General features: G+C 38.3%; 2 protein-coding genes across 2 annotated transcripts in view; one reads left to right on the top strand and one right to left on the bottom strand.

Moving 5' to 3' along the window:
- The window catches only part of atp7b (ATPase copper transporting beta), a 35846-nt gene extending 29468 nt beyond the window's left edge, over positions 1-6378 (top strand). Inside the window, exons 17-21 of the mRNA XM_079841874.1 lie at positions 308-450; positions 876-1079; positions 1187-1304; positions 1393-1495; positions 2804-6378. Coding sequence (XP_079698000.1) covers positions 308-450; positions 876-1079; positions 1187-1304; positions 1393-1495; positions 2804-3044 — 809 coding nt within the window. The 3' untranslated portion in view covers positions 3045-6378. The remainder of the gene's footprint in view (positions 1-307; positions 451-875; positions 1080-1186; positions 1305-1392; positions 1496-2803) is intronic.
- A 1740-nt stretch (positions 6379-8118) lies between these two features.
- b3galt1a (UDP-Gal:betaGlcNAc beta 1,3-galactosyltransferase, polypeptide 1a) lies at positions 8119-9352 on the bottom strand. The gene has a single exon (XM_079840387.1). It carries the CDS (start codon positions 9126-9128, stop codon positions 8142-8144), a length of 987 nt encoding a protein of 328 aa, XP_079696513.1. The 5' UTR covers positions 9129-9352; the 3' UTR covers positions 8119-8141.
- Between the last annotated feature and the right edge of the window lie 3078 nt (positions 9353-12430).

Below are 12430 nucleotides of genomic sequence, written 5' to 3'. Positions count from 1 at the left end.
GTTGTATGGATTACTTTTATGATGGATGGATGTGGTTTTTGGAGCTTTAAAAACTATTCTTCAAAACCAATGGCACTATTCGATGCCATTACAAAGCTGAGAAGAGCCATGATTTACTATAACTCTGATTGTGATTGGCTGAAAGAAGAAAGTCATATATACCTAGGATGGCTTGAGGGTGAGTAAATTATGGGAGAATTTTTTGGGGGGTGAACTATTCCTTTAATTGTCAAGCTTTTTTGTCTCAAAATGTCAAGATGACTAATTTTCTCCCCCGTTTCTCTCTCTTTCTGTGTCTTTTTTTTAGGTGTCTTGTGTGCTATGTTAGCTGTGGCAGACACAGTAAAGGCAGAGTCAGCTCTAGCTGTTCACACCCTGAGCAGGATGGGAATAGAGGTCTTCATGATTACTGGAGACAACAGACGTACAGCCCGGGCAATTGCCACACAGGTGCATTTTTCAACAGTAATTCTTATATTTACACAAAATAATATAAAATATCACAAGCTGGATTCAAACTCCAGTTGTTCACACATAAGCACCTCCTCCACTCTACTGAAGTATGTTCATAAAGGTGGAGTCATAATTTCTGTTGTTTGGTACATTTTCGCAGATGAAATAGTTATTTTAATATTTCAGGAATTTTGCGCACAAGTTTCAAGTTGGTCATGTTGATTTGCCACATTGACCAACAGAAAGCTGCTTGGTTTGAATGTGACTTCTGTGTGTTTATACATCACTATATTACTGACAATGGCCCCATTTCGCTAATGTTACTGCCATGTTTCTGACATCCAATCTGCATTTTGTGCTTTTGTGTTTTTAACTTGATGTCTGGTAGTATTTACACCAGAATACACTGTTTTATTTTACAGGTAGGCATTAGGAAGGTGTTTGCAGAAGTCTTGCCCTCCCATAAAGTGGCAAAGGTCCAGGAATTGCAGGAAAGAGGTCTGAAAGTCGCAATGGTGGGCGATGGGGTCAATGACTCGCCTGCTCTTGCCCATGCTGATCTAGGCATCGCCATAGGAACGGGCACTGATGTTGCCATTGAGGCAGCAGATATTGTCCTTATACGGGTGAGTTACTCAATTACATTCGATTTATCAGGAAAAAAAGGGGAAATTCTATAAAAAGAAGAAAAAAAAAGAAAAAAAAAAGTTCAGTATGTTTTTCGTTGATGTAGAATGATCTGCTGGATGTGGTGGCCAGTATCGAGCTGTCTAAAAAGACAGTGCAGCGAATCCGGATAAACTTTGTGTTTGCTCTCATTTATAACTTGATTGGCATCCCTATTGCAGCAGGTAACCAGAACCAACCACACGGTTTCCAAAGTTTTCTTACATTAGTGAGTGCTGTGTGCATTCTGTAATAGATGGATGTGCTTTTCAGGTGTGTTCATGCCTGTCGGGCTGGTGCTGCAGCCGTGGATGGGCTCTGCTGCAATGGCAGCTTCATCTGTCTCAGTGGTGCTCTCCTCTCTACTGCTGCGACTGTGAGTGCACTACAGTAAACCATCACAATGTCTTCACATTCTACCCGCATGCATCAGTGTATACTTATCCAAAACCAAGAAAATTGCCCATTTTGGAATTTTAGGCATCATAGGAGTCCTGACACAAAGAAACACATTAATGATGCCTTATTAACTGCACTGAATAACATGTTTTGTTAAATAACTTTAAATGTGCTTTATGTAGGGTGACCATATTTTGATTACCGAAAACCAGGACACTCGGCCCGGCAATGAGATACTCAAATGATACTCGAAGATTACTCAAAGATTCCTTATTAATTTCAATACATTTAAAGTATGCCCCCTCTGTATGGATAGAAAATTGTTATATTAGGGCCAGGACAGGACTTGAAAACACGACATGTGCTGGGAAAACAGGACGTTTGGTCACACTAGCTTTATGTGGTAACATCTAAGTTTGCATCACTTTTGAAAGGATGCACCCAAAAATAAAAATTAGCCCATGATTTACTCACCCTCAAGTCATCCTAGGTGTATATGACTATCTTCTTTCAGACAAACACAATCGTCCTCTTCCAAGCTTTATAATGGTAGTGAATAGAGGATGAGATTTTGAAGCCCAAAAAAGTGCATCCATCCATCATAAGTAATCCACAGTAGCTCCGGGGGGTTAATAAAGGCCTTCTGAAGTGAAGTGATGTGTTTTTGTAAGAAAAATATTCATATTTAAAACTTTATAAACTAAAATAATTAACTTCCGACAGACGGCCACACGCATCGATTTACAGCGAAAGAGTAACCTCTGACCTGATGCATGATGTATTAACGAACACAGAAGCGCAGAAGATAGAAGGAAACTAAACACCGGTCACAAATTAGAAGTTTGAAAAGAGATTTTTTAAGGAGAAGTGTATGAGGATTTTGATATAAGAGAAGAGGAGCTTGAGTTGAGGCATCAAAAGCTTAAGATACTCCTACATCCTACATTATACATCGCGTCAGCTCTTTTGGCGTAAGTCAAATTGCGTAGTCTATAAAGTTTTAAATAAGAATATTTTTCTTACAATCACTTTGATTCAGAAGGCCTTTATTAATGCACTTTTGGATGGATGCACTTTTTTGGACTTTAAAATCAGGACCGCCATTCACTACAATTATAAAGCTTGGCAGAGCAACAATATTTTTTAATATATCTCCGATTGTGTTTGTCAGAAAGTAAGATTTCATATACTCCTAGGATGGCTTGAGGGTGAGTAAATCATGGGATAAATTTCATTATTAGTCTTCCCATAACACTGTAAATATCTTTCTCTGACTTTCTTTTAGCTACAAGAAGACATCAGTAGAGGAGTATGAGTCCAGAGCTCAGAACCATAAGTTCAGTCTGAGTTCGTCTCAGGTCAGCACCCACGTAGGACTGGAAAACCGTCGCTGCAGCCCTCTTTCATTCCGCCGGAGTTTGGACAGACACAGGTGGAGTCGCTCAGGATCCTCCTCCCTGAAAACAAACTCCTCCCACCCCTCCACAACACTATCATACAGCACCTCAGGAAGTAACATTGTGTAAAGCAACTAGCCATGAGCAGATTTCATCAGATGACAGTTGGCCGGAAATATTTTTTTACGACATATAAATATAAAATTATGTAATTAAAAAATTATAATTTTACAATGATAGATTTTTGATACTGTTGCTGCCATTACTGTTGTTTGGGGAATTTTTGCAGATGAAATTCAGTTATTTTAATAGAAAGCAGGAATTTAGCATGAGGATAGAAGCTTTCCACATGCAGATTTAGAAGCTGGTTATGTTGATTCACTGCAATTATGTGAGCTGTCTATCACCAATTTTACCCTTTTTAAGTTGTACTAAAAGGGTCATGAACAATTACTTATCATTTGTTTTCTTTAAAAGAACCTTACTTTGTATACATCTAATGGCAGAATCTAGAAGCCAGTTTCCAGTAATGGATACAGTAAGCACCCCTGCATTGGTAAAATTTTGGTAACAATTTCTAACAGCATATTCTTACTAGATCAGATTATTTAACATTGCTCTCTGGCAGATTGGATTGATGGATCTGGCGGAATGGATTGATCTGTTTGTAAAGTACAAGGATGCTTTGGTGGACATCCTGACTGTTTCTGGGTCAACATGTTGTTGATCCTGGAACAATATTCCTGTTCGAAAAAGTAATCCCAACCATATCCATACCCCTAAAAAAATCGAACTGTCCCTCAAATCTGATTGGAATGTTGTTTCAGGATCAACAAAGATGGTTCTGATTTGGCATTTCTTGGCCAACAGGTGTCAGTAATGTTGAACAGTTGACACAAATAAAGGATATTGCTGGATTGTGACTAGCGACACCTTGTAAAACAACTTGATAAGTAGGGTTTGTAGAAATGTATTGATTAGCTTTGATTTAATTAAAGTTTACTATGATTAAATAGCATCTTACAGTGCTAAAGCAATGATAAATGATCCACAGTATGTATGCAGGGCTTGACATTAACTTTTTTGGTGGTTTTCCAAAGTTACTAGCCACTCAGCATTTTCACTGGCCACAATTTTGTCATCAATACCATGGGGAAAACTGCCTATAGCTATTTTTAGTTTATCTCATAATTTGGTAGCAGGTATATTAGGCTGCTGTCACTTTAAGACCTGACGCACAGATCCATTAGACTGTTACACACGTTTTCTTTCTCAACTGTTTACGTTCACTTAAAGGTGCGCGGTGTGGATTTTAGCGACATCTAGCGGTGAGGTTGTGAATTGCAATCACAAAACGCTCACCCCTCCCATTCAAAGTGCATAGAGAAGCTACGGGGGCCGACACAGGAAAAAATGTCATCGTCAGAGAGAGCAGATAGCTACTAGCGCTCTGTAGAGAAGTTTGTCCGTTTAGGGCTACTGTAGAAACATGACTGTGCAAAATGGCGATTTCACTGTAAGGTGACCCACTGTGTATGTAGCAAGCCTGTAGTGCTCCTTTCAGAAACTGAAGCTTCCACGCCTCGATCGCCCCCCGGTGGTTGGTCCCAGTATAGCTCATAAACTCCACCTCTCCATGTATTAGAATGGACGCGAGACACACTAAACAATTCAATTACACATCAAAAATTTTTTTCCAAAAGATGGTTTCTGTCATTTTAGGCAGTTTTTATCACGGTGATTTCATTTCAAGTGTTCGTTTTTTAAATAAGTTTAGTTTTAGTTCGTTATTTGATACTATAAAAACGGGGTGTGTGATGTCATGATTGACAGCTGAGATTGCCAGCTTCTCTGAGTGAAGTTGTCACTGAGGCACTAACTGACTTTTTTCTGGATTTTTGGGAGGAGATTGGAGCTTTAGCTTTCATTTCTACATTTCCATAACTGTTTATTTCACACCATCATAATTAATTGTTCTGCATCTGTGTGAGTGTGGGCGGGCTTTTGATAATCGCGCCTCTACTTCCTGCTCTCTGCGCAACTCCGGTCCCGAGATCGCTACTGCGCAGACTCGGTCCCAAGATGTCAGCGCCGTGAGCGGCCTACGAAAGCTTCAACTATGGTAAGCGGAAGTCAATGAAGTCGCGTCGTCCATTTTTTTTTACGGTCTATGGTATGTAGATAGAAATGGCTCATTCTAAGGTAATAAAAACATAATGGTACATTAAATAAGGTCTTTATACTCCACTGAAAACATAGTTATGTATATTATATTGCATTTCTGTCAATAGATCCCCATAAATTCTACACACTGCACCTTTTAAACACCTTCCGTGAAAACTTGCCAAGACTGGCATTTTGTGTGTATTTGACTGTTTAAGCACAATAAGCAGTGAAAAAGAACTCTGTTTTGTAACAATGAGTAAAATGATGCACAATACGCGCAATCCCACGCCAAAATTCAAGCCTTGTAACACCAACAATATTCATCTAGAGGAAAAAACGTGAGTAAGAGGAGGTGGGTTTGTGCGTAACTGTCGGAGAGATGTGAGAGCAGTGCAGCTGGTATTGTGTATGTATCTATTCTGTGGAAAATTATTATTGGAAGCGTTTTTAAAAAACTACAATTGAAAACTATATAATATATAAACCTGAAGTGAACCATATAGTGGCTATATAGCTATAGAGTGACTGCATTACACACCACTGTTGAAATCCACCCGCATTTGGCGGGTGTTAATGTCAAGCCCTGTATGTATGTATCATAAACAGTGAGTTTATGGTGAAGGCATGTTCTTTTAATGAGTTGTAGAATTATCTGACATTTTGCGTCCAGATTACATGGCCAAGTATAAACGACATGTATCAGAATAAATGCAGAGGCACCTTTACAATTACACTTTTATTTTAGAAAAAATGGATATGTTTATTAAATATACAGTTAGCAGTGTAAAACGAGCCTGTCCATGAGTTTTCAGATACAAAATAAAGTGCATGGTCCCAGCATGGCCTTATGTGCTATGTCATTACTGTTACATCATAACAATACAAGACAGTTTTCATCCCCGTTCTGTTTCGTTCATCCACCAGCAGTACAATCATATGGCTAAATATACAGTAATGCAGCACAGAATCACTCAACATGGTTGTCAAAAATACATACTACTTGTAAAAGTAAAAAGTTCACATTATTGTCCCAGTGATATTATATGGGGTTACTGTATGCTTGGGTGACTGGTTTAAGCATGCTGCTCAGATTCTAAAATTTAGCCAGATTGCTTTGAATATTGCTTCATCGTGAGAAATGAAAGGTTCATATATTTTAAATAAAATGTTAATCGTACCATTTAAACAATGTAACTTTATGAACTAATTAATTATAAGGGTAAAAGAGAGGTTGGAAAACCTGGTGCAAGACCTTATAGGGGACAAAATACAAAAATAAAATACATAACAAAAGTAAAAAAAGTACAGTAATATTAAAATGGAAAAAAATATATATATATATATATAAAAGATTATAATATATACTATATGAAAAAATTAATGGTGCTAAAAATAATACATCCCCTTTAAGAAAAAAAAAAACGAGTATTGCATGCAAAATGAAAGTGTGTATATACCATCTATTTTGCATCATTTCATTGTAACCTAAACAAAAGCAAAATAATGTTCCTATACTCACAGCTATAGAACTGAGCTTTGCTTTGCAAAGGCTTTAATACACATAAATATGCATTCCTGTGGGTTAATCTAGATACCATTCATTTTAAGAGGGATATACAGAATAAATGTAGTTTATGGCAGACATTTGGGATAGTAAATTCTCATATAATACTGTGTTCCTTTGAAAATTGTTACTATTATTATAAAGCAATTCACAGCGGCCTGGTATATGAATAATATTTGTAAATACTGTTTAAAATTATTATAACCATTGCAAATACCTTGTTTAACCCTACGCATACTGCTCTACAGACACATCAGCTTCATGAGGATACAGACTGTATTGTTTTATCAGACCTGTAGGGTCACGAAAATGCTTTTCACACTGCGCTTATCCTCTGGTTATTATCGTCATTCTAAACCCCACTTTTAACCTCGATAAAGGAACATTTCACACTTGTAATTTAGAAGCGGGGTTAACTCTGCTTTTTACCCAGGGTTATGAAATCCTGCTCCGGAGCAGGGTTAGCACCGCTTTTGCAGTGCCAGTGTTAAAAAGCCAGATTAGTAGCAGACAGCCAATTGCGTGCCTCACATTCAAGTGCGGTGACACTTTATTTTACAGCGTCCTTGTTACATATGTTACATGTACTTTACTGTAGTAAAAACAGTAAATTATGCATAATTGTATGCAAAACCAAACCCTAATCCTACCCTAACCCTATAGTAAGTACACGTAGTTAATATTACTCAGTTCTTAAATACATAATTACATTGTAACAAAAACACCTTAAAATAAAGTGTAACCTCAAATGCTTTGTACAGTCAGAGAAACATTGCACATCACGTTGTATAAACAGTAGGCTATGTTTCAAAAATGTCAAATGGCGACAGAAAACATGACAATTAGAGTGAAGAAGAGACTGTTTCATTCATACCTTTATAGTTCGAAAAATCCATTCAGTATGAACTTGATTGTACAGTCGATAATATAAGGATGCGCAAGGTTAGAGCCTTTATGCAAACAGATTGCGTGCGTTCGTCCAATCATTTACATTGACACCGCGAAATAAGAAATATGCAAATAAGAATGACCCAGGGTTTAGGAATAGACCTTACTCACAGCAACGCCATTTTTTTTTCAACGGTAATGAAAGCGAGGCTGTGAGGGACAGACATGCATCTCTTCAGTGGGATGTACTGTTATTTAATGTGTTTTTGGATTGTTCTGCTGACGAAACACTGCAATAATATCCTTCCAGGAAATCTTAGTAGACAGAAAACTCCAAACAACATGAGCTGTGGAAAATTATAACTGACTCATACAGCCTCGCTTTCATACCGGTCATGGCGCTGCTCTGACTAAGGTATACCCAGGATTAATTGTTAAACATGAACCAAGATAACCCAGGATTCTGTTTACCCAGGGTTTAGAATGACCCAGGATTAACTATTTCAAATGTGAAAAGCCCTAAATAGTCTTGTAAACATCAATAAATAACCATATTTTCAGTATCACATATTTGCTCAGGTTTTATCAACATATTCCTCAACTATTTGTTAGCATTTGAGATGCTTCTTGTTGGACATATCGTTCCATATTCTCAGTATCTCCTCTGGTGAAATCTGATGTACAGTCAACACTTTCCGGTATCGGCACAGACTATAGGTCATTTTCCAGTGATTGAATCCATTGTTCTGGAAGGGCTGAATACCTAGTTTCCGCAGGCACAGTCCCACGTACACATCCTCCAGATGCAGGAGTCTCGTATGTAGGGAGGTCTTAAAGAGCAGCTCCGCCACGTCTCCAGAGAAGACGTATCCAGTCCCAGAGCAAAAAGGTGGGTACCTGCTGTCAGGGTAGAGGTCTCTAGACATGAACCACTTGCTGTGAACATCCCGTATGGGTCCTCCGTTTATCACACGGCCCGTGAAAAAGCGATGCCTTGGTTTGGTGTTGGGTCTCAGCAGGTTAAACACTAAATTGTCCATGTTGACAAATATATCACTGTCTGTTTTCATGACGTACTGTGCATTTGAGCAGAATGAGGACACCCACCGCATCCCCATGAGAGTCTTCAGGGTCAAATTGTGGTAGGAATCCACAAAGTCCTCGACTAGGATGTCATGGAAGATCTGACTCTCTTGTTCCACCATCTGGTTGAGCACAGGCTCAGTGCTGTACCCGAGAAGAAACAGCGTCACAATGCGAACATCGCCGAATATGCTCTCATCTCCCCATGTCTCCCGGATCGCCTGCCGGGCGTCAAACTCCTTGTGGTTGGTGCTGATGAGAAGGACTAGAAAGGGCGTTGTGCCTTCACATTTTTTGGGCTCATTGATGAGGAACTTGAAATTGTGTGGGTTCAGAGTACGCGTGCGGATATTGCTGAACGAGTCGTTCTTCGAGATCCGCAGGAGCGGTTTGCGGGCGAAGGTCATCTGACCCACGTAGGGGGTTGCGGGCCGGGAGCCGCTCAGATACCACAGAGCACTGGCCCAGCAGACCACAGTCAGCAAGTACAGGCATGACACCTTGGATGGCATCTCGTCAGTGGCTGGATCACCTGTCAATCACACGTGTTCAGCCCACAGGCCAATCACGTGTAGTTATTTGTAAAACATGGCTCAAATGAGCACAAACCATCCATCTTTTGATGTCAGTGCTGATTTAGTTTTGCTCAGATGCATCCGTTCTGGAAACACAATTGTCCTCACGTACCAAATGCCACCAATCATCTCTTGCCATATAAATGTTCTATCATATGCACTTATTGATAAAGGACAAAGAAAGCTTTCTAGATGTTTCTAGAAGCTTCTATACTCTTCCGATCTGCTGAGATTTGCATCAACTTTCTTAAGATTAACCTTCTAACCACTGTGGGTCATCACTGCACTACATCTGTTCCGACATCATTAATAAAGCATATATAGGGTGGAGTGGATAGAGATGCTTCTCAGTTCAGGTGCAGCAGGACGTCTCTATGTCTGTAGGTCACAGAAAGCCAAGCTGTCCTCTTTGCATTTGAGGGGGTGTTTGTTGTCTTCCCAGATCACACTTTTAGGCTGAAAGCGAATCTAAAACAGAAAAATATAGAAAATGTTAATGTATCTGAATGTTGTATGTAATGTATACATGCATGCGCACACACACACCACACACACACACACACACACACACACACACACACACACACACACACACACACACACACACACACACGCTGTGCTGATATCACATGATCATCATTCTATATTTAGCCCTCTCAGCAGCATCTCCAGGGTCCATTCTCCAGTTCCTGTACTGCATCTGATTTATTAGATAATTCAATAAATACAATACTTACTAAATAAACTATGCAAGTATACATTTGTTAGAATTAGACATGCACAATAAATATATTATGTACTTCAGTATAATCTTTATAAAACCATGAATATATAAGATGAGTAGTCATATATAAAATAATAGACAAACCCTGTTAATTGGTTAAAAGTCATTTCTTTTATACAGTGAAAAGCTAATGGGATATTTCATGTCATTTTATAGTAAATGTACAGTATTGGAAATCATCTTGTAATTAACAATAAAAAAGGTAAATTGACATTCCTAGAATTCTCTGTGTGAAAGCACCCATTTGATGGTCATTCATAGATATATTATTAGTTAAGAGTACATAACACTTTTATGTTAATATTTTAGCATAATGTGTTACCATGATGGTGTCTTGTATTTGTGTGTATGACCATGGGCTTGTTGGTTTGAAATGTGCTGGGGACAGAGACACATTCAGAAGTGCATTTTCAGAAGTGCTGGGTACAATGATGCATTCATTTTTTTCTCTCTTTGGCGCAGGTCATGTTTTGAAAGATGATGTCCTGTAGCTTACTAATGTAAATAAATAAAAATGTCAGCTGAGACATATTGCGCGTCTTATAGCCTACCTTACTCATGCCGACGAAAGCGCCCGCGAATTCTTTAATATTTTTCATTTTTGCAATTTTTTTTTACCACTTCATTATTTTGGTTCGGAATTTCGTTTGTTGGAAATATGAACTGAATTTAGAAATTAAATTTGAAATGAAAAACGTAGCATTTAATAAACAAAATACATTTTTGAAGTGTTTGGAGTGGAGTAGGCTATGTACATGCAAAACGTAGCCTATTTAGATTCATAGTTAGGCTATATGTTTAAATATTAGCCTATTATATTATTGTTTTAATTTCATATGTTGATGATGAAAAGTGAGCACCATGAGTAAGATAGGCTATAAAGATGCGCAATATGTCTGGAGACATGGAGTGGGGTCAGACATGATTTTTATTGAGTGTTGTTTTGCAGAAATCATTTCTTTAAAGTGAATTTATTTTTCTATAAATTGTATTTTAATTGTGATCAAGGTTTCATAAACAAATTGCTTGTAGCCTATATTTAATACATAAGAAGCAAAATACGAACGCCGGGAATGGATTGACATGCGTAACGAACCCACTGGCCTGTTTCCGCTGCCTTTTTGAGTAAGGCTAAAAGCATCTTTCTTTTGAATACATTTCTTGAATGTCTTAATTACAGTCTATAGATATCAGGCCTATAGATAGTTATGACATTTGTGGCTGCACCGGGGTCTGTCATTACGCTACCCATGGCTGTTAAGAACTGTAGGCTACATCAATACATTACAACAATTTCGTGCTATGGGCACTGCCACTGATACAGGCAGCGGAAGAGCCTATTTTTTACGGAGCTTGCTTCTGCTTTTCAAAAGTTTTTACGACAAAAAATGTTGTTAAAACGACATAAGATCTCGTTATTACGAGAAAAGATGTTGTTAAAACGACATAAGATCTCATATTACGACATAATTGAGTGGAAAAAATAATATGTATGTGCCAGCAATGCATCACCGTAAAATTGAACTCGAGGTTTTCAACGAAAAAAGTGGTGGGTATAAAATGACTCATGATGAAATCTGGTGGGTACGCGTCCCCCCCGAAATCGACGCCTATGTGTATGACAACATGCACCTTCTATATATTAGTATTTATGTGTGTATGATAGTTTACAAAATCAAATGATTCAGAAAATGTTTGCATTTACATTTACATTACATTTATGCATTTAGCAGACGCTTTTATCCAAAGCGACTTACAACTTGGGGGTACAATAAGCGATTGGTCGTGAAGAGTCGAGTGAGCGCAACAAGTGCCTGAAATACTTAGTCCGTGTACATTTCTCAGTGTAGCACAGGCTAGAGTAGGGCGGGAAAGAGGAGGAAAAGAGGAAAGGAAAGGTTTTTTTTTTTTTTTTTTTTTAGGAGGTTAAGTGCTCACGGAAGAGATGAGTTTTTAGTTGACTTTTGAATGTTGTCAATGAATCCGCATTTCGGATGGCGGTGGGCAGATCGTTCCACTAGCAGGGAACGTTGACTATGCAAATGTATACTTGCATTGTTTGCCATTGAAATTACTGGGAAAAAGTGTCCTATTCAACCTGAATTCACCCTATACTCATAGTCAAATCTTTTGATCATTTAAAATATAATAGGCCTTTGTTGACTACATTCTAAATAAACTACAACAAAATATATTTCCTTTGTCCTGTTGCTTAGCTCCCTCTCAGGTCACATACCTGAAACTCATTCATTATGCGGCCCATTATGCGTTCTTTTGTTCTCTCAGGTGTAATACCCAGCATTATTCATTAACGTTCACGCTTCCTTGCATACTGCCTTTGTAAAGAAAAAGTCTCTTACAAAATGTAAATGAATATATTGTTTTATGTGAATGAGTAGGCTCAATGATTCTCACATCAGTTTGAAGCAAAAACTCTAGGCAACAACACACTTTA

Source organism: Gobio gobio (genome assembly GCF_949357685.1).
Source record: "Gobio gobio genome assembly, chromosome: 17".
Lineage (NCBI taxonomy): Eukaryota > Metazoa > Chordata > Actinopteri > Cypriniformes > Gobionidae > Gobio > Gobio gobio.
The sequence above is the reverse complement of the archived record's forward strand: the minus strand, read 5'-3'. Positions and strand labels throughout refer to the sequence as shown.